The 20,336-nt window shown below is 46.6% G+C and overlaps 2 protein-coding genes across 9 annotated transcripts in view; both read right to left on the minus strand.

Annotated features, from left to right (window-relative positions):
• Positions 1 to 226: 226 nt before the first annotated feature.
• Positions 227 to 10,310, minus strand: LOC133098856 (RNA-binding protein 4B). 5 transcript variants are annotated; one of them, XR_009702256.1, is made up of 5 exons: positions 10,211 to 10,310; positions 9,113 to 9,536; positions 3,365 to 4,041; positions 1,508 to 1,729; positions 227 to 901 (listed from the first exon to the last, which is right to left on the minus strand). XR_009702256.1 is itself a non-coding variant. In XM_061202109.1 (4 exons), exons 2-3 carry the CDS (start codon positions 9,522 to 9,524, stop codon positions 3,374 to 3,376), a joined length of 1,080 nt encoding a protein of 359 aa, XP_061058092.1. In that variant the 5' UTR covers positions 9,525 to 9,536; positions 10,211 to 10,310; the 3' UTR covers positions 227 to 820; positions 3,365 to 3,373. The 5 variants fall into 5 exon arrangements, 4 of the variants coding, with proteins under 4 accessions (XP_061058092.1, XP_061058090.1, XP_061058093.1 ...); XM_061202109.1 differs by lacking the exon at positions 1,508 to 1,729 and having other exon boundaries at positions 227 to 820; XM_061202107.1 differs by lacking the exon at positions 1,508 to 1,729 and having other exon boundaries at positions 227 to 1,481.
• Positions 10,311 to 15,808: 5,498 nt separating this feature from the next.
• The window catches only part of SPTBN2 (spectrin beta, non-erythrocytic 2), a 38,140-nt gene continuing 33,612 nt past the window's right edge, over positions 15,809 to 20,336 (minus strand). For 3 of the 4 annotated variants that reach the window (XM_061202113.1, XM_061202114.1, XM_061202112.1), the window contains 9 exons: positions 20,010 to 20,094; positions 19,535 to 19,731; positions 19,059 to 19,201; positions 18,894 to 18,969; positions 18,760 to 18,810; positions 17,988 to 18,208; positions 17,533 to 17,706; positions 16,989 to 17,031; positions 15,809 to 16,660 (listed from right to left, as the gene is read on the minus strand). In XM_061202113.1, the coding sequence (XP_061058096.1) occupies positions 16,427 to 16,660; positions 16,989 to 17,031; positions 17,533 to 17,706; positions 17,988 to 18,208; positions 18,760 to 18,810; positions 18,894 to 18,969; positions 19,059 to 19,201; positions 19,535 to 19,731; positions 20,010 to 20,094 (1,224 nt within the window). In that variant the 3' untranslated portion in view covers positions 15,809 to 16,426. The remainder of the gene's footprint in view (positions 16,661 to 16,988; positions 17,032 to 17,532; positions 17,707 to 17,987; positions 18,209 to 18,759; positions 18,811 to 18,893; positions 18,970 to 19,058; positions 19,202 to 19,534; positions 19,732 to 20,009; positions 20,095 to 20,336) is intronic. The other variant, XM_061202115.1, reaches the window with a different exon arrangement.

Here is a 20,336-nt window from a genome sequence, read left to right on the forward strand (position 1 = left end):
TACCAGGTATAGCATATTTATCAATGTCTCAAGATGCTGGCTAACTTATCTCCACTTATTGCTGCAGCCATATTACTTATCTGACTAAATCCTTCCTTGTACATCTAAATTTCAGATATCTATTCTGTCACTGAAGTTTGTGGTTTGAGCACAACTGAGAAAGAACCAGAAGATACTGGTGGTAAATAACAGTCACACAAATACAAAAAGATACTTAAGTGTTAGAAACGTTTATTTGTCAAAATATTAAAAAAAAAAAAGGGGGGAGAAGTGGAGTAAAACAAGGCTAAATTTCAGCCAATGCTGTACCATGATCACAGGTCAGACATAAAAAAACAAAACAAAACAAACAAAACAACAACAACCAAAACCCCAATGGTCCTAGCAATTTCAGAAGATTAGCTTCAACGTTAGAGTCCAGAGCTAACAGAGAAGAGTAAAAGGCTGCTTGCCACTACATGGTCATTTTAAAGGGAAAGGAGATGTTGCAGGTAGACAGGGAGAAGGGTTCAACTCCTAAGGAAAGCAAGATAAGAGGGATTCCACTGTACAGGAAAAAGGGGATGCCAGCATAATCCTTACCTAGGGCTGCTCAGAGGCTGAGAACATAAGGAATAGAGTGAAAGGCTACAGAGACTAGTATCAGGAGGAAAGAAAAGTCAACTTAGAAGAATTAAATTAAGAAAGAAAACATAGTTGGTCACAAACTCCTTTGTTTACTGAAACATGAAGCAATGGAAACATCCCGGCAAAGGGGACCGCGCGGAGCAAGTTCTCATATATGACCGCAGCCCGAGGGTTCAGTCCGCAATTATCCTACCTGAAAGAGAGCACAACACAAGAGGCTTACACAATGCCTGGAGAGCAGCTTGGCTCCGAGTACAAGGGCCCTGGTCCCGTCCTGTATTCCAGGGGGGAAAAAAAAGAACAGAACAAAACAAAACCAAGTCAGACCGGATCAAACTTACAACTCATATAATTACCTAGGAGTCTACTATGGCTATATATAGGAGTTTACTTTTAGCTATATATAGAACAAGAAGCAGTCTATCTGGAAGACTGCTGTGTTGGTGATAAACCTATCTTTCTCACTTTCTTACCAATCTTTTAGGCAAGACTACTTCTGTGATACAAGGCTACTGTCGCTGCAACAAAGGGCATACAGATATTATCAAGAACCATAATTTATCCGGAAAAATCAGAAGATGCCAAGGTCTCAAATATGGCCAACTGCACTCTTCTAAATTTGTCTCATTTTTAATCTTTCATAGTGAACAAATTTTCAGAAATGACAATCACAAAGGGTATCAAGGAGTGGTTCATTCATCCTCCAACATTATCTGCGTATCATACTGTCACAGATTTAGAGCCATAATTCCAGTAGTTCCTTTAATTGACCAAATCTCCCTTACCAAATCAAAAGAAGAAATCCTAAATTCTCTAATTCTTCCACTGATGATGGGAACTCCAGACACCAATGGCTGGGGGAAAAAAAAAGTTAACTCACACCAAGTTCCTCTACTTATTACAGACAAAGGGCCAAATCTTGGTCTTGATCTGTGCCAATCGACTTCAAAAGTTGTGACGTTCTTGAATCAGTTCTGCTAGGGTGAGACCCGAATTTGGATCCCCAGCAGTTCTGGAGTATTTCATCCTGGCAGCCTCATTAACATCAGGCTCCTGGGACTGCAACCAACTCAAGGTTATTCAGTCCATTTGAGGTTCACACCTGGAAGGTAAGTTTCTTTAAAAGTCATCACTAAAAAGAGGTTAGTTGAACAACCACTGCTCGCAGTCAAAAATCACTTAAAGATACCTTAGCAATACCCTTTAAAGACCACAATATACACTACTTTAATATTTAACTTTGGAACATATTTGAGAGAAATATAAGTTATCCGATAGAAGATACCACCTTACTTTAGAGGCATATCCTACTTCATGGCAGATCCAGCAGCAGTAAAAGTAAAAATTAATGGCAAACTACACTAGTTGTAAGATTATCCTCTTCATGCACATGAACACACACTACACAGCGGTCTCAGGGGATCTGTCTTGTCATGGTCATATAGGACATAACTTATCACAGGTTCACATCATATTTGCTTCCCACTACGTAAAAGGGCAAATTCCTGTCACTTGGTTTTCTTCTACACATATACCAAAGGGGTACTCAGGAACCCTGAAAACTCAGTGGTAACTCAGTTTAACTTTGCTACGAGGCCTCCAGTTCTACTGATGCTCAATTTCAAGGTGCAAGGAAAACCATGAGAATAGAAAGTTATGATGCAATTTCCACTCAGATGAAGAGATTTATCAATCTCTAGATACTCCTAATTATTCTTGACATTCGAACATCTTTGCTATACATTTTCTGAAGTAGGAAAAATTGCAAGGTTACCACCAATGGGACTTAAACACATCAGAAAATTACCTGTTTTATCTAGCTCCTTAAATGTTCCTCTCAAAACAAAAAAAAAAACAAAATTTGCTGGAAGAAATGGGAAGTGTCAGGCTCTAAATGATAGCATAAGCCATGCAGAAATACGGCTTAAGTGCCCACACAGAACACGATGCTCTGGATTACTAACAAGGAAGGGACACCATGGGACAGTGGCATCAAAACGTTCTGCTTTCAGGCAAGTATCCTGGAACTGAACACCTAGAATTTAGAGGACTTTATTTGGCTTATAGATACATTAGAAGAGTTTCCTCTGATAAAGGCTCATGACCGAAGTAGTAGTTTTATTAGCAAATTGGAAGCCTGAAGTTATAGCTTAAATTCTCACTGGTGACATTCATTATTAACTCCTGAACCTGTACTCTTCAGCGTACACTACAGTGACTTTGGTGGTGGAAAGAGAAAGTGGTTTTGGACTCAGGCACGCCTGAGTTTGAATTCTGGCTCTACCTCTCAGTTACCAAATGACTTTAGGCAAAGTACTTAACCCCTCTGAGCCTTAGTTCCCTTCTCCATAAAAGAAAATATCCTAAAGGCTAGCTGTATAATTAAACGATATAATGTACAAAGAGGGCACTCAACAAGTGTTAGTTCTCTTAACTATGTCTCTGTAACCCAGATCTGCTTACACTTGATTAAAGAACAATATTCTTACTAACAAACTGAGTTGCTGTTGTTCTCTCAGAAGGAACAAATTGGTTGGTTGGAGTTGCAAACTAAAACCTCAACAGGCCAAATGAACCCCTGGCCTAAGTCAGAGAAATACTTAAGACTAACATGCAATTTATACCTTTTGGTACTGTCCTGACAGCAAACAGGTGGCTTTAGCCTCCTCTATGTGGCACAGGTCTCCCTCCTGGGGAACTAAATGGAATCTCTTAACCACACCCACCCCACTCTCACCTCCAGTTTTTAAAAGGCTGAGTACCGTGCTCGGTCCACATACTGCTCCCGCTCATACCGGGCCATGTCATACAGAGAATTCCGTGCAGCGGCTGAAGCCTGAGACAGCTCACTCTCTGGCCCATAGCCGTAGCCCTCTCCAACTGCGGGGAGCACAGCTGCAGCACGACGCAGGGGGCTCCTGTCCCTTCCATAATAGGAGGAAGTGGTGGCAGCGGCAGCAGCCATAGCAGCTGAGGTGGCAGCAGCGCCTGAGTTTGGCAACAGGTGTCTGTCGTAGGGATCAACAGAAGTGGAGTTGAGGTGACTGGTCACAGCTGTGCTCTGGACTTGAGGCAGATGGGACATGGTCTGCTCTGCGTAGTTGTACGCGGAAGCTGCTGCTGCTGCTGCCACTGCCTCATAAGAACGGACTCGGTAACGCTTATAGTAGTCGAGCGCTCCATACGCGTCGTTGTAATACATGGATTCCCCGTAGCCCATGGTGTAAGGTGTGCGCACTGCTCCATACTGTTCGTTATACTGCTCGGTAAAGTCCGCCACACGACCCGTACGATCTACCGGACACTCTTTGGACCAGTGCCCCTCTTTCCCACACCGATAGCAGCCACTCTGGTCTCCCATCCCAGGGGCAGTCCGAAGCCGGCTGGTGGACAACTGCACGTGCATTCGTTTGCCTTGAGGAAATAGACGTAAGAAGATTTATTATAACTCATTGACATTCTTTATCCTCCCCAAAATGAAAGTGAGCTAGTTGGCAAAAGATACACAAACATACGCACGCTCCTGCAACCCTATTTCAGCAATCCCCTCCAAAGGAAGTTGAAGTTTTAACAGATGAGAGCTAGAAAATTTGAGTCCTCAGAAACCAGTCAGTACTTTCTACTTACACCAGTAGATCGGGATTCCCTCCTACTTCCGTCTCCACAACTTTCTTCTCCAACACAGAAATTGAGAAAGTTTCCACTTTTCACTACTATTATTAATTCTAACCATTCAAAATCTGACAGTTTTTTCAAATCAAATATCCAACAAAACCTCAGTTACGCCAGAGGAAAGCATCCTACCTCTCACTGATTTACTCAGGGCCACATAAGACCTGAGCATTTACTGTAGCTTAAAAACCACAGCAATATGCTGTCCATCTTGTTTCCTCCAGCCATTTTTGCAGGTGTCACCAGAAGGCTATGTTGGGTACACAAATCATACCTGGCTCATCATCTGCTTCAACTCTAGTACCTCTAAGAGTTAGTTATAAGACCCTCCACATTTCAACCCCACCCCCACTTTTTTCAGCAAGGGTGAACCCATGCCTACTGTGGAAAAGAAAACTACTTGACCTAGGCCTGTCAACAGTTAGAATTAGGTCTTGAAGCAGTACTGGTTTCTTAGGGACGGTGTGCTTCCATGTAATGCAATGATCGGCATTTCATCCTGCTATGTGGTTTACAGTTCTTTATAGGGGATTATCTACTTGTTAGAAAAACACAGCATTTGCCTAAAGGCTTCTGGGCACCCATACAAACAAGCCACATCCATACTTCCAGAAAATGACCAGAACGAGGAACAGCTAAGAGAAGAAAAAATCTTTGCCCTGGCCGTGTGTACCATCAAGCCAAGGGACCCTTACTAATGAAAGCATCCAAGGTCTTTAAAAGCAGTTTGAGAAAAGGCATATTCTTGGCAGCATTTAGTGCCAAACTGCCTAAGACTTTGGAGATCAAGTCAATGCTTTACAAATTGTAGCCAAAAGGCAGCCAGTACAGATGCAGAGAACATCACTCTAAAGGGCGGCTCAGAACAAATCCCCCCTCCGCGATCAGTAAGTTGCTCTCTCTTTAACAGACCTTGTTCTGGATGCAGCTATGCGATAAGAGGCCTCGTGCTCCACCATCCTGTTGGAAACAGCCCGATTCAGGACGGCAGCCAGAACAGCGCCATGCACTGACCCTGAGAGGGGAGCGGGTTAGTGCAGTAATATCACTTTAGTCAAACTCAGTTCTGCCCAATGTCCAACATTCCTACCACCCCAGTTTCTAGCAGTTGCCGCCTCAAACTTAAAACCCTTTCTTTAGCAGAAACAAAGGTGCTCAGGTTTTTACTTCCAGCTGCTAGCAGAGAGGCAGCATCCACCATCAACGCTGATACCGTCAACAGATACCAAATGGCAATAATTCTCTGAAAGCAGCAGTTAGCCATCCCAGTATTTTCAGAAATTTAGATATTCCCATTCTTAGAAGTTATTATGGGCCAAATGCTAACTGTGCTTAGAACAGAAACACACCGATTTTGCCCCAATTTATATCCCAAATGTAGAATTCCCTATAATTTAGACTGGAGGATTACAAGTTAACTTGGCTTTCAAACATGCATGGTGACATTAATCTGTGTGAAAGACACAAACTGTGCTCCAATTCTGAAGTCAGTGTAACAATGCCAATCTAAAAAGCAGCCAATCCAGAAACCTAGAAGTACATTTTTAAGGAAAATATTTAACTTGCTCCTTTATAGATTATGGGTCCATTTTTTTTGAGAAATAAAACCCAGTTTTTTTTGCCCCCACCTTGATGTTTCTATTAATACATCTAGTCTTCACCACTGCTTTATTTAGAGCGGAACTCAGAAGTTTATAAACATCTGTGGCAAAATCTACCTCTGTAGTAGCTGTGAAAAGGATTCAGGTAAAAAAGTTTTTTACCCAGAACTAAAAGATCTGCAACAGAAGTGACAGGTTTTTTTTTCACATGATCTTTCCAGAGGTTGTAACTAGGCTTTTAATTTAAATCCCCTAAAGCAGCGGTTCCCAACCTTTTTGGCACCAGGGACGTTTTTTGTGGAAGACAATTTTTCCAAAGACCAGGGTGATGGCGGGGGGCGGGGGGGTTGGATGATTCAAGTGCATTGCATTTATTGTGCACTTTATTTCTGTTATTATTACATCAGCTCCACCTCCGATCATCAGGCATTAGATCCCGGGGGTTGGGGACCCCTGCCCTAAAGTTCTTATAATTGAAATATACTGTGCTTCTCTATTATCTTAAGGAACCAGGGCAAAGAAAATTGAAAGAAGATTAAATTCTACCACTCTACTACACTTGGAGAGGCCAAAAGCTTAAAGATTTTCTGAGATCTCCAAAAAATTACTGAGATGTGTTGCCAACATTTCCCAGAAAACCAGCCCCCGCAAAAGTGTTTTGTTTTGAAACAAAGAGGCGGGCAACTTGGGATCCTCATTGCTGAGCTCCTATCAAGTGTCAGGATCCAGAGAAGATTAGGGATATAGCTGATATACAACTGAACTCCAATTTAATGCTTGTTTACATATTGGGGAAAAACGAAACGTCTGAACTCTTACATATCATTCCCAATTCAGCTGCCTGAGTTCTTACTTGGGAATAGCTTCTTTAGGGTCTTCCAATGCAAACTCTTTGCTAACTCAATAGTGGTTCAGTTCACTGCTGCCTGTGGAGAGGAAACATCCTGAAAGACCCAGGTAAACTCAGATTCCGCTGCTTTCTTTCAAAAGTCATACAATGAGGAAGCCTATGGCGGCCATTAACACATAAAGGTTCAAAAGATGCCCAAAGTGGCACTCTTAAGAGGCCCCCTTCATTAGGAGATGACTGAAAAGGCTTCATGGAAAAATGTGACAAATTGGTATCTAGATTGTATTTTCTGTAAAACTGCAACTTATTATCCAATGCTAAACTTTCTCTTGTCATCTGGAAAAAAAAGAGCTGGTTATAAAAATGTCTGTACGTACGTACGCCGTTGAGTGCTTTTTCCAGGAGCCCAGGCTAATAACATGAAAACCAAATAAAGGATCCTTTTCTTCCAATAAAGACATTAAAAAAAAAATCTCATGGATCATTGCATTACTCAGATATCTGCTTCCTGAAGTAATTAAACTCACTATATTAAAACAAACATTCCTTTCAAGCCCACTCCCCCCAGTTAACTGATTTCCATATACTTATTTTGGCCCCTACCCTTTTATTCAATTGCATATTAAAAAGGCAAAAACATGCAGTATTATACTAGAATGCCTCTGCACTTTGTACCTGACTTTAACTGCACTTTTTACATTTTGCTTGTTACTTGTCAAGAGAGAACGCCCATTTCCCCAACACCATCCATTCATGATCCCCTCCCTCATCAAATGAAAATAATCAAGAATATTTTTAAAGCTGTCTGAAGTGCAACAGCTAATAATGAAAGCCAACTATTACATTTTAAATAAGTTTCTAACCGTAACAGAAACACTCATTGTTGCAACCACCACTCACCTTTCATCATACAGTGCTTTTACTGTCAAAACACTTTCACATCTTATTACCTCATTCTAGCCTCACTACCATCCTGTGAAGGAGGTATGGCAGGGATCATTAATTCTATTTCATAAGTGGGGAGAATGAAGCATTGAGAGGTTAAAACACTTGTCCAAAGTCATACGACAAGTTAACGGTAGAAAGTATCTACAACTTTTGCCCTGTGCTTTAAAGAGTAGCTAAAGGCCAAGACAACACTGGCTGAGGCCAGAGATATGTGACGCACCATTTGTAATCTACTATTTGCACGCTTTCTTACCCTTTTCTGGTCAATTTTTCCTCTTCCTCATTTCTTTTCTGTTTTCTAGGTTTAGTAGAGGACCCTTAAGTACTTCTTAAGTACGTCTTAACCCTTTTAGTGGCACTCAGAGAAAAAATGGTCTTAATTTATGAACCTGAAAAGCGGCTATAAACGTGCGGTCCAAGATAGTGTCAACAAAAAACTTGTAGAACAGCGCTGTACAAGAGAACTTTCCGTGACGATGGAAACGTTCCATAACTGCACGAATACACTCACCACTAGCCTCATACGACTTCTGAGTGCTTGAAATGTGTGCAGCACAACTGAGAAACTGAATTTTAAAATTTATTTAATTTCAATGTAATAGCCACATGTGGCTAGTGGCTACCATATTAGCACAGTCCTAGAGAGTCTTCAGTCAACCTCTTGTGGTATTAATGACAACATATGTACGTTTATTAATGACATAAATAATTCGATACAACACCCTTACTGGAATCTCCTCAGAAGCAGGACCATCATTCCCATTCAACCTAATATTTTTAGAAATTTCCTTTTTTCCCCTTAGGATTAAATAATAGTAGGTGGAGCAAAACAGACCATGGCATGGCTTTTGGCTCTGCTTGTATAGTTCAGACCGAACAAACCTGAGTACTCAAAAGATACTCTCCAAATCCAGATTCACCACCCAGATTTATAATATAGAAATTCTTTGAGATGTCTTCGTTGTTCTTTCCCACCACAACCCATCACCCAAGGCAGTAAAGAGTATAAACCCTAAGCATTTAAACTCTCAAATATAAGGCTTCCTTGTCATAACAGAAGAAGCAGGTAACCCACAGACCTTTATCCTCCCTTCTCCCATGAGATACTCATTTGCCCAGGCAGATTAAACTTCCAACAGCACCCAAATGAATGATGGCCTGCAGGATAAAGTAACCCACCGTTTGTGATTCTACAAAGTTGCTGAGGAACATCTCAGCAAATCTGAAAAGGAGAAGTGTTTGCTTCTCCAAGAGTAAGCTGTGCTTAAGCATGGTAAACATACAATCTTTCTATTATTTCCGGCTAAAACGGAATGGAAGAAACCACCCTGCCAGCCCCATGGTCCTGTGTTCTTGCCTCTGTCTAGAGCTAGACCCCACTCAGTTTTGCCACCCAGGCCCCAGAGCAGTTCACCTTGAAACTCTGTGTTGTCAAGGCCCCTGATGGCCTCCACTGCATCCTCTGCCCGCTCCATGTGTACAAAGGCATAATCTTTCACGATGTCACATTCAATGACTGGACCATACTCCTCAAACTTGGCCCGAAGCTCTTGGTTGGTACAAGTAGGACTGATGTTGCCTACATGCAACTTGGTTGAAGCTTTGCTCTTATTCTTGCTGGCTTCCACGTTGATGTTCACCCCGTGCAGCTTGTAGTGGTGCAGGTTGCGTATGGCATCCTCGGCCGCCGTCTTGTCCTCTATGTGCACAAAGCCGTAGTTCTTAATGATGTCACACTCCAGCACCTTCCCATACTGCTCGAAGAGTGAGCGGATCTCCTGCTCTGTGGCCTCCCGGGGCAGGTTTCCAATGAACAGCTTCACCATCCTGACAAGAGCCTGGAAAAGAAGAAAGGAGATTTCCAAAAGTTAGGGGCGGAGGGAAAAATTTCAGTGCACTGCATTTTGGATTAATCCTCCAAAGTTCCTGGCACCATCAAGATCCTCACAGAGACGTTCATTATGTTTTCAATAGCGGGAGGAAAGGTTTACTCTTAAGGAGTAGTGTGAGGTGAGTTGTGTGTGACACGCGAACAGGTCGGGTGTCAGCAGGCAGTGCACAGCCCATCATCTCCGTTAAATGAGGCGCATTTTTAGTAACAGGGTTAGCTGAAAATACTCTCTTTGGGGGCCAGGTAAGAGAAGAGTCCAAGCAGGGGTCAAGAGGCATATATCTTACTGACCCTGGTAACAAGGTTTTGGAGGGAAATTTGTGTACCTCTCTTCCGTGCGGCATCATCTTTCAAGATACTCTAAGAAGTAAAAGGCCCCCTTTGCCCCAACCTGGGACACCCCCGCCCCAGCGGCCCAACTCCAGTTCCTTCGCCCCAACAAAGACTCGACCCGACCTCTGCCCCGCCCCCTCCGGAAACCCGGCCCCGCCTCCTCCCGGTGTCTTCCCCGGACCTCCCGCAGCAAGAGGAGAAACCCTAACCCTGGGCCAACCCCGTCCGCCAGAGGCCCGACCCGGCCCTCTCGTAGGTTCCCCACACACCCACAAGAACCCTTCGCACCTCCGGGTGGCGGCGGCGGCGGCTCCCGCGTCAGAGAGAACCCTGCAAAATGGCGACGGCCGCTCGAGCCTCAGCGCGACCGGGCCTTTTCTCGCGCGCCAGCTCACGCACGCGCGAGTGCGCGCTGCCCCCCCCCCCCTCACCCTCGCGGGAGCCGGACGACCAATCCCGCGGCCGCATACAAATGGCTGCCCCGGGCTCAGCTCGCAGTCGCCCCGATACGGGGGCGGGGCCAGCTGGTGACGGCGCTGCGGAGCAGAGGTCAGCCCGCCCCCTGGCCTGACTAGCCAATCACCACCTTGGAAGGTGGGCGGTCGTCGCTCAAGCGTCAGAAGGGCCCTGGACGCAACCACTGACTTGGTGAAATCAGAAACCCGGGAGAATCACTAAGCATCACAATGGATCGTGCTATCGGGCCATGTGAGGGAGCGGGGGTGGGGGAGGAAGGCGGCTGCTGATGACAAAGGGTTATCTCACTGGGTCCCCTAAAAGGGGGTTTTCTTTGCGCCTGCCAACCTCTATGGCAGTTTGGGACAACATTTTAGCAATAGAGGCGCGCCACATTTTAAGCTAACCTAGTCTTTTTTTGGTAGAGCTTTTATACATAATTTAAAATTTTTAAATTGCAAACACGTTATGCATTGGTGAGGAAAAGGAGAACCAAAGATGGCAGAGCCGAGATAGCTCTAAGAGGCATTCTATCCTAGCTGCACTTAATCAGTCAAGTTTTGTCACATATACGTGAAGGCTGGTTTTCTCTCCCTAGCTAGAGAATTAAGCTCTAATTGTGTGTCCTTCACAGTTCCTGATCCGTGGTGAGCACACCAAAGGAGGCCCAGAGAGGTTTCTTGTTTTGGGGGTAGGCCAGGTCTTCATGTCCACACCAAGCTGCTGGTGGACTGGGCAACTTGAGTCCCTGAGCACTTTCCGCCTTTCAAAATTCAGCTGTGGTCCAAGGGCACCTCCTGGTGGCAAAAAGGAAGATATTGAGGTGGATTACTCTGTCACCTTTGAACAAAGAATAGAAGTTTATGGAGATTGATGGACTGAGCTTATCTCCAAGTAGAGCATGCCAGGGTGGTTGTCAATCACCATTCCTCCTTGGTATGCTTTCTGATACTGTCAGGCACAAATTCTGCAGGCTGACCTCTTCCTCTCCAACTACTTTGTTACGTTTCTTTCACTGAATTCTTTGTTTCCCAGCAATTTCAGAAGAGGCACTGTACTTCCAATTCTGATAACACTCATGCTTGTCTCCCACCTACTTCTATTTACCTCTCCCCTTTCCTTCTCCTCTTGGTCGTTTCCACTTTCTCTCTACACTCAGACTTTTAAAACATGTATAGGGACCTCCTTGCCCATTTCTGAAATAGCTTTCACTCATCTTCACTGTTAACGATTTTTTTTTTTTTAAATATTTATTTATTTATTTTTGGCTGTGTTGGGTCTTCGTTTCTGTGCGAGGGCTTTCTCTAGATGTGGAGAGCGAGGGCCACTCTTCATCGCGGTGTGCGGGCCTCTCTTGTTGCGGAGCACAGGCTCCAGACGCACAGGCTCAGTAGGTGTGGCTCACGGGCCCAGTTGCTCCGCGGCATGTGGGATCTTCCCAAACCAGGGCTCAAACCCGTGTCCCTTGCATTGGCAGGCAGACTCTCAACCACTGCGCCACCAGGGAAGCCCCACTGTCACGGTTTTTTAACTTGGGTTTCTTCCCTGTGTTCCAGGACAGACTTCCACAAATAGAGTCTGAACTTGCTGTTGCCCACCTTCGTGCACTGTGTTTCGGGTTCTGTCCTCCTCTCCAATGCCCCAAGTTTTCTGAGGTCACCAAAACGAATGTCCTTTTAACAGTTTTCACCCTTCTAAAATTTTCATTCATTCACCATCCTTTTCTCCTGTGTTTTTATGCTGTTCCTCCTCATAGCTCTGACTATACCATTACATCTCCTTCCCCCCCATCTATTTCCCTGTTCTTATCTATTCCCTGTTACCTCCCTTCCCCTTCCCTCATAGGCAACCAGTAAATGAGTTTAGTGTGTATTATTTTGTTTGTGTTCTTGCAAGACATGTCTTTTTTTTAAATTGTAGTATAGTTGATTTACACTGTTGTGTTAGTTTCTGGTATCCGACAAAGTGATTCAGTTTTATATATACGTATATTCTTTTTCATATTCTTTTCCATTATAGGTTATTACAGGATATTGAATATAGTTCCCTGTGCTATACAGTAGAACCTTGTTGTTTATCTATTTTATATACAGTAGTTTGCATCTGCTAATCCCAAACTCCTAATTTATCCCTCCCCCACCTTCCCCTGTGGTAACCGTAAGTTTGTTTTCTACAAAACATGTCTTTTTAGTGCACATTTACTTTTTCCCTTTAAAAAAAGTTTTATTGTGGAAAATTTCAAAAAGGCACAAATAGAGAATATTATGCACTCCTATGGACCCCTTACTCAGCATTGACAGTTATCAGCATTTTGCTGATCTTATTTTGTGTAGCCCCTCTACTTTGTGTGTGGGTGGGTGGGTGGGCTGGAGTTTTTTTAAGGCAAATCCCAGACATAATGTCATTTCGCCTGTAAGGTTTTCACTAACTGCCTCTAAAACATCAGCTCTATGCTATGCTAATTTCATCTAATATTTATATTTAAAAATTTCCTAGATTGTCCCAAGTATCCCTTTTTACATTTGGTTTCTCCTAATATGGATATAGACAAAGCCCGCCCATTGTTTATTTGGATAAATTAATTTTGCAAATGTTTATGTAAATTGTGTTGTATAGCTCACTGTTTCTTACTCTTTTCACTAAGCACTAAGTTACTCTGTGGTGTCTAACTATTGAGTAATACTCCACAGTGTGCAACCACCATATTTTGCCTATCCATCTCCCAGCATAGGACACTCAGGTTGCCTCCCAACTCCTTAGTGTTGTTATAAACAAGGTTGCAGTGGACATCCTTATGTTAATTCTGTGTGCCCTAATGGTTTGGTGTGAGAATTTGAGGGGAGATAAGCCCAGGGGTGGAATTGCTGGCTTGCTGGGTCGTAGGGTATACTTGGAACTAACTTGTCCAAGTAGTGCCAAGTTGTCCTCTGGAAACTAGTCTACCCTCCCACCTGAGGGGCCCTGCATCTCAGTGTCTCTGCCAATGTTTGCCATTATCCAGTTGTCTAATTTTGGGCAGTATAATAGCTATAAAGTGGTATATCATTGTTGCTTTAATTTGCATTTCTCTGGTCACTAATGATTCTAAGCATCTCTTATTTCTCTTAAGTGTGGGAGGTTGACTCTTCTGTAACTTCCCTATTTGTATCTTTTCCCCGTGTTTCTTGTCAGGTTACAGTCTCCTTTTTGTTTGCAGGATTTTCTTGTATGTTCTAGATATTAATCTCTTATTGGTTTCAAATATCTTCTCTCATTCCACCAAATTATTAACTTTGTCCACGGAGTCCTTCCGTCACTGAACAGAAATCCTTAATTTTTTTATGTGATCGATTTAATCAATTTTTGTCTTAAAGTTTGTGCTTTTGAAGTTTTTTATAAAATGTCCTTTTCCATCCCCCTGAGTCACAAATATGTTCTCCTGCATTTTCTTCTATTAACATTAATGTTTTTACCTTTCACATTTAGGCCTGTAGTCCATTTAGAGCAGTGCTGTCCAAACAGAAATATAATGTGAGCAACATATACAAAATTTTCAGGTAAACGCATTTAAGAAATAAAAGGAAACAGTTGAAATTAACTTTAATATTTTCAAAATCCAATATAGCTAAACTATTTCAACATATAATCAGTATAAAAATTATTGAGATGTTTTAAATTCTTTTTTTTCCTCTTCAGTCTTCAAACTCCAGAAAACATTTTACACTTACAGCACATCTCAATTTGGACTAGCCACGTATCAAGTGGCTAGTAGCCGCGTATGGCCTGTGGCTACCATACCAGATAGCACAGATCTAGAGTTCACCCTTGGGGGTGGGGTTAGGTAAGAATGCAAACATTTTTCTCTAAATAATTAATCCATTTTTATCTGTCCCTATTTCCCCATTGATTTGTGGAACCCACATTATTGTATTTTTGTGCTCTAATCTGCCTCATATCTGTCACTCCATTCCATTCTGTCATCTTTCCTGGAACTTTCCCTTTCTTCCACTCATTCCCGAAGGTGTCTCCCAAGACTTACTTCCTGACCTTATGCTTATGCTTATCCTCTTCTATGTCCTGTCCTTAAGGATTCATGGACTTAGGTAGCTTCAGCTACCATGTGTTCATAAATGCTCAAACCACATTTTTATTACGTCTCCATTCACAATGTCTGACCGCATTCTGCAGGACTGCTTCACTTGGCTGCCCTATTTACAAGTTAAAATGATAACTTCTCCATTGGTTCCTCACCCCCATATACATTTCCTTCTAAAATCTCCAGTTATTGCTTTCTCCCCCAACCCCCAGGCTTGCCACCATGGAGTACAAATACCCAGATTCCCTGAGCACGCCGCAATGTGTGACTTTCTCTTCCTTCATACAGTGGGGATTTTACAGTTATACCTGAAGAACAAAAGAAGGTGTCTGTGTAGTGCTGATATATTACTCCATTTAGTCCCACGACAGATTATTCCAGTTACATTATCCACATGTTTACTTTGGCATACTGTATCTGCTCTTCTTAAGAGAAAGGGATAATTATTCTGTGTACTATCTGGTCTACCACATCTCATGTTTGGAAACGTTCTGGGCCTGCACACACCTGACCCTGTCTTTGTCACGGCTGATGATAGTCAGGGTCTGCTCAGCCGGGGCCCTTGGCCGATTATGCTAAAGATGGGGCTGCTTTCCTGGAAAGGTCTCTGAGCCCTGAAAAGAAATGGTTGTTTTTATATGGGAAGCAATGAAAGAACAAAGCTTTTCCTATAGGAGGCCATCAAGGCAAATACTATTGCCCTGAAACCTCCAGTTGCCGAGCCAGAGACAAGAGGGAAAGCCACCTGCTCCTTTTTTTAATACTTCACTGGATCTAAAATACATTCTCCTGTGTTTTTGTTTACACACTTAGGATGTATCTCGTGGCTTCCCAGGGTGATGTCATTCTGTTGGTCAGTGGATTGGGAACCTGTTACTTATCTGATCCCTGTCTGAACTCCCTCGACCCCCTATTGGGGTCCTCTCTATTGAGACAGAAGGTGGGGGTCAGTAATCACCACCTATATGCTCCACTCTCCGCCGTCAGGCTGAGCAGTGGCTGAGACTAGGCTGTCTTCCATTTTTGAAAACAGTTCGAGAGAATCACGAGTGAAGAAAGTTGTGCACCAGGGAAGCAGTCATTCACTACCTCAATACTGCTTGTTAATATCATGGTGAACGTCTTTGGTCTAAAAAGAGGTTTGACATTGGTCAACCCAGCAAAGAGGAGGTCATTGTCATGGGGAAATGAGGTCATGGTAGGGAGACTCACAGAATAATGTGGTTCTTGGTGGGCTTAGATGCTGGGGGCAGAGTGGGAAACCTGACACACAGGAGACCAGGGCCAGAAGGAAGAACAGGGGCATGGGCAGAGAGGCTTGTGGTCAGGAAAGCAAAGACACCCAGAGGCAGTAAGAGAAGCTGAGCTGTTTAATCACCTCCTTGGCCAGACTCAAGGCCGTGGTTGCCCCTGAACAACTCACACCCGGAAGCTGTTGAGAGTTGCTGGAGATGGAGGGGCTGCTTGAGTCAGAGGATGAGGGAGGATGGGAAGGGGGAGCTTCGGCGTCTCTGACTTGTCATCTGGCAATCTTGCCCCCAGGTCCTGCTTCAGCTCTGAGAGGTTCCTGGCTGGTCCCCAGGGGCAAGGACTGGATGGCGTGCCCTAGCTGTGGCGGGAGAATGACCCCAAGGCAGGGGCAGCCATTCCCCACGTGGCCTATGGAGAGGGTGCTGCGCTATCTGCGCTGCGGTGGGGATAGAGGCGTAAGGCTAGGGGAGGAGGGCAGAAGGGGGGGAGTGGAATTGGGGGTTGCCTGGGCCCCACCACCAGTCTGGAATTAAATAGCAGAAGAGAAGGGTTGCCCTTGGGGACACTGACTTGTCTCCAGAGACAGTTCCTGGTGATGGGTTGACCTTGGCAACAGACCCTAGCAGCAGGCAGTTGTCCTGACAAGAGGGTGGTCCCTGTCGACGGTCCCTGGCAGTTTCCTGGACAGAGGGAGGCAGCTGGCCTGGGAGTCTCGCCCCCAACTACTTGTTCTTCTTGAAGAAGCTGAAGCGCTTTTCTCGCTCTCGTTCTCTGCCATCCTTGCTGCGAAGTACGACAGGTCCCTCCGCCCCGACCGGTGATACCGGGGGCATGGTCATGGCCCGGGTCATGGCCCGGGTGGCAGTGGGCACCGCTGGCTCTTCAGGCTCTCCAGAGGCCGAGGACACAGTGGCAATGGCTGCATTCACCACCCTCAACCACGAGCTCATCTCTGCCTGCAGTGGGGCGCGGAAAGACAACTGGTCAGCTTGGAGGATGCTATGCTTGGGTGGCTGGCTCGCCCACAGTGGGGAAGCGGAAGAGGAGGAGGTGGAAATGACTGCCTCATCTCAGTGGAGAAAAAGACCCCTTTAAGGTAGGGAACATGTTTTGGTGTGGCCTTCACAAACATCCAGTTGGCACATTGTGGGTTGTCTGATATCAAAGAATGAGACACTTCAGACAAGGAAAAAGAGAGAGGCGAGGGAAGAAAGAAATGTGCATCTGGAGGTTCTAAGACTGCACAGAGAGAAGGGGGACACGGGAGGAGAAGGGACAGCTCACCTCATCCTTGGCCTGGAATAAATATTCTTTCCCATCCTGTAAGCTGTTGGGAGAGAGAGAAACCTCAGGGCAGAGCTGAGACTCTGACTGGCCAGATCAGGGCTGGTGAGAGCTCACTATCACCCAGAGACCAGGCTGGAGAACAAGCCCGGGAACCTCAGAGACAGATCAGACACGTTCTGCACGTTCTTCAGATTCCCAGGACTGTGCCAAAGCAAATCCTTCCTGATTGGCTGCCGAGGACCAGGGTGAGCTCACTTCCATCCCAGGCCCTGCCTCCTGCTCTGGCTGCCGGCTGGCAGGCAGGGGCAAGCCCCCGGATGTACCTGGAGACAGGGGAGTGCCAGCATCCTGCCTCAAGATCTCCCAGGCAGGATAATTTTTCAGCTTGACAGGCCTGCGTCTTGGTGCTCCTCCCCTTAGTGTGGAATACAACCAGATCCCCCGCCTCCCCCTCCTTGACCTCTCTGTCCCCTAGTGGCTCCCCTGTGCCTTGTATCACTGTGACCTTCCCTCCCATCCTGAGGGCACGTTCCATTCCTACCCCAGCTTGAAGACATGCTTGCGCTTTCGATAATCAAAGGCAACGCTGCCCTGGGCCCTGGCCAGGCTGACAGGCACTTCTCCGTGGTACGGCACTCCTGCACTGGCTGCCTTAGCATCCTTGTAAAAGCCAAGGCTCCCACGCCGCAGGACACAGTACACGTTCTGCCATGACCTGGGAGGGACATGGTGCAGGTGACGAGGAGGAGACGCAGGTGACCGACTGGCCTTTGAGGGGCCAGTCATCCTGGGAACAGCTTGGTTGTCCGAGGACTCCCAGTGCCACTCCTGTCATTAGGCCCATCGTCTCTATACCCTCCCGGCCCTCACCTGAGGCCCCACCTGCTCCTGAGTCCTACCCCCCACCCCCCCCAGTCTAGGAAGAGGTTCTGGGCAAGCCTCTCCAGAAGGCAGGAGCCGCAGGGGCCGCAGGCACCACATGACCAGACCCAGTACCTGTTGGCGGCTTTCTTGCCAAAGGCCTCCATCTCCTGTTTGCGGCACAGCAGCCCCTCCATCTGTTCTTGGGCAGAGAGCTCCGGGCCGCGGGTGGGCAAAGTGGCAACCCGGGCTGACTCGGATGACCTGCTCTGGGGCATTATAGGAGGGGTCGGGCCCCGTGTCCAGGTCTGCTTCTCTCCCCGTGGCCCATTGGCCTCGTCCCCAGCACCAGACCCCTGTGAAGAAAACGGTGTCTGTGTCAAAAGATAAGATGGGAGGGCTTCCCTGGTGGCGCAGTGGTTGAGAATCTGCCTGCCAATGCAGGGGACACAGGTTCGAGCCCTGGTCTGGGAAGATCCCACGTGCCGCAGAGCAACTAGGCCCGTGAGCCACAATTACTGAGCCTGCGCGTCTGGAGCCTGTGCTCCGCAACAAGAGAGGCCGCGATAATGAGAGGCCCGCGCACCGCGATGAAGAGTGGCCCCCACTTGCCGCAACTAGAGAAAGCCCTCGCACAGAAACGAAGACCCAACACAGCCATAAATAAATAAATAAATAAATAAATAAATAAATAAACCCAAAGTTAAAAAAAAAAAAAAAGATAAGATGGGAGACACCTAGCCTGCAGGTCGCAAAGCTGGAAGTCCAAGAGCTGGTCTTGCCACCTCCACGTTTCCTCTGAGTCTCTGCCCTCTCCTGACCCCGCTGTCCCCACCACCCAGCTCACATACCCATTTCGTCCCATATCTCCCAGTTATCAATACCCACACCTCCAAGAGAAACTCACAGGCGCTTCTGGGAAGCTGCCCTGCTCAAGTCTCTGTTGTTCCACCAGGGGCTACAAGGACAAGACGCTATAAGCAGATGTGCAAGGGGAGGGGCTAAGATTCTGATGGGGGCGCTCAGGGCGGCAGGAGTCACCTGTGGGGCTTCCGCATCTGTGCAGACGCCATTCATGCTGGCTGGCTGTGAGGGTGCTGGCAGGCGGGGCTGGGCTCTGGAACGGCAGAGGTGACAGAGAACGTGAGGTCTATGCGTTGCTCTGGCTCAGCCTCCTCTTCCTCCCCGAAGTGTCCCACCTCCCACCTGTCCCAGGTAGCATCGGGCGCTGTCTGGCTGTCCACCAGGGCCCCTTCAGGCAGACCGGCGGTGGGCTCTGGGGCAGGGGGCTGTTTCCTCCGTTCCTCTTCCTCCCTCTTTCTTTTCCGCTCCTTCTCCTGCTCCTCCAGCTGTCAAAAAATTCTGAGGTCAGAGCATGGAAGGTCCCAGGCATTGGGGAAAGCTGAAATGTCTCAGCTCTAGTCTGATGAAACAGGAAGAATGGAGACTATAATTCCAGAAGAAGGCGGGGATAAGGAGTTATGGGGGAGATGGTGTCTCTTAGTGCCACCCAGGGAAACGGATGGCTCCTAAAGCTGAGGTGACAACAGGGCACTCTTGGCTCACATCTGGGAGATGCTGGGGCAATGGGAAGAGAAGAAATGTCTTCTTCAAGCAGGAGAGCGCGCAAAGTCTGGGGCAGTGGGATGGGGCCGGTATTCCTGGGGTCCTGTAGCCCTCACCGCCGTGAGCTTCTCCAGTGCGCTGAAACGCTCCTCCCAGGCCACTGCGGACTTCTGGAAGGCTTCGTGCCGCTTGATGAGGCTCTCGACTTCATCGACTGTGCAACCCAGCTCAGCACTTCGCACCAACGGCTCCTGGCTGCACAGCCAGGCCTCCGCCATACCTGCGTCTCTCCCAAACACGAGCACCTCCAAAACTGCAGGGATTGGGGGTCGCAGGGAGGTGGCAAATCAGGGTGGGCAACGACAGGGTATTATAGCCACAGCAGCTTCAAGCACAGGGACACAGAGAAAGCCACTGCCCCAGAGCAGGAGCTTAGGGCAGAGCCAGGCAGTGCCAAGGGTGGGGGCCTTGAATTCCATGCCCCAGATTCCTGGTCTCGCCTACTCTGGAAACTACAGGGTGCGAGACCCCCAGCCGCTCCCTCACCGCCCAGGGCCTGGAGCCCTCAGTCAGTTTCCTACAGCGGCTCACCAAGCTGCAGCCAGTCCATCTTCTCTTGCCACTTGTCAGCTGTCTCCTGGCGCCGTGCCTGAAGCTGAGACAGCTTCTCTGAGATCTGGGTTGGGGGGGAGGGGGCGGAGATGCGAGTTAGCACCCAGCGGGGCCTTGCCAGGGTCCCTGGGGGTCTCACGTGGGGGAACCAGTGATTTCTTATTTCAAGAGGCAGACAGTTCTGGGGGAAAGATAAAATGGGGAGATCACTGAACAGCACTAAGGGGAAGGTGAAAGGTTTCTGCAAAGAAAGAATGAAAGGAAGCAGGAAGACTCAGAGGAGAAATCAGCATTCAGGCCTCCCCC

Source organism: Eubalaena glacialis, chromosome 10 (genome assembly GCF_028564815.1).
Source record: "Eubalaena glacialis isolate mEubGla1 chromosome 10, mEubGla1.1.hap2.+ XY, whole genome shotgun sequence".
In the NCBI taxonomy this organism is placed as follows: Eukaryota; Metazoa; Chordata; class Mammalia; order Artiodactyla; family Balaenidae; genus Eubalaena; species Eubalaena glacialis.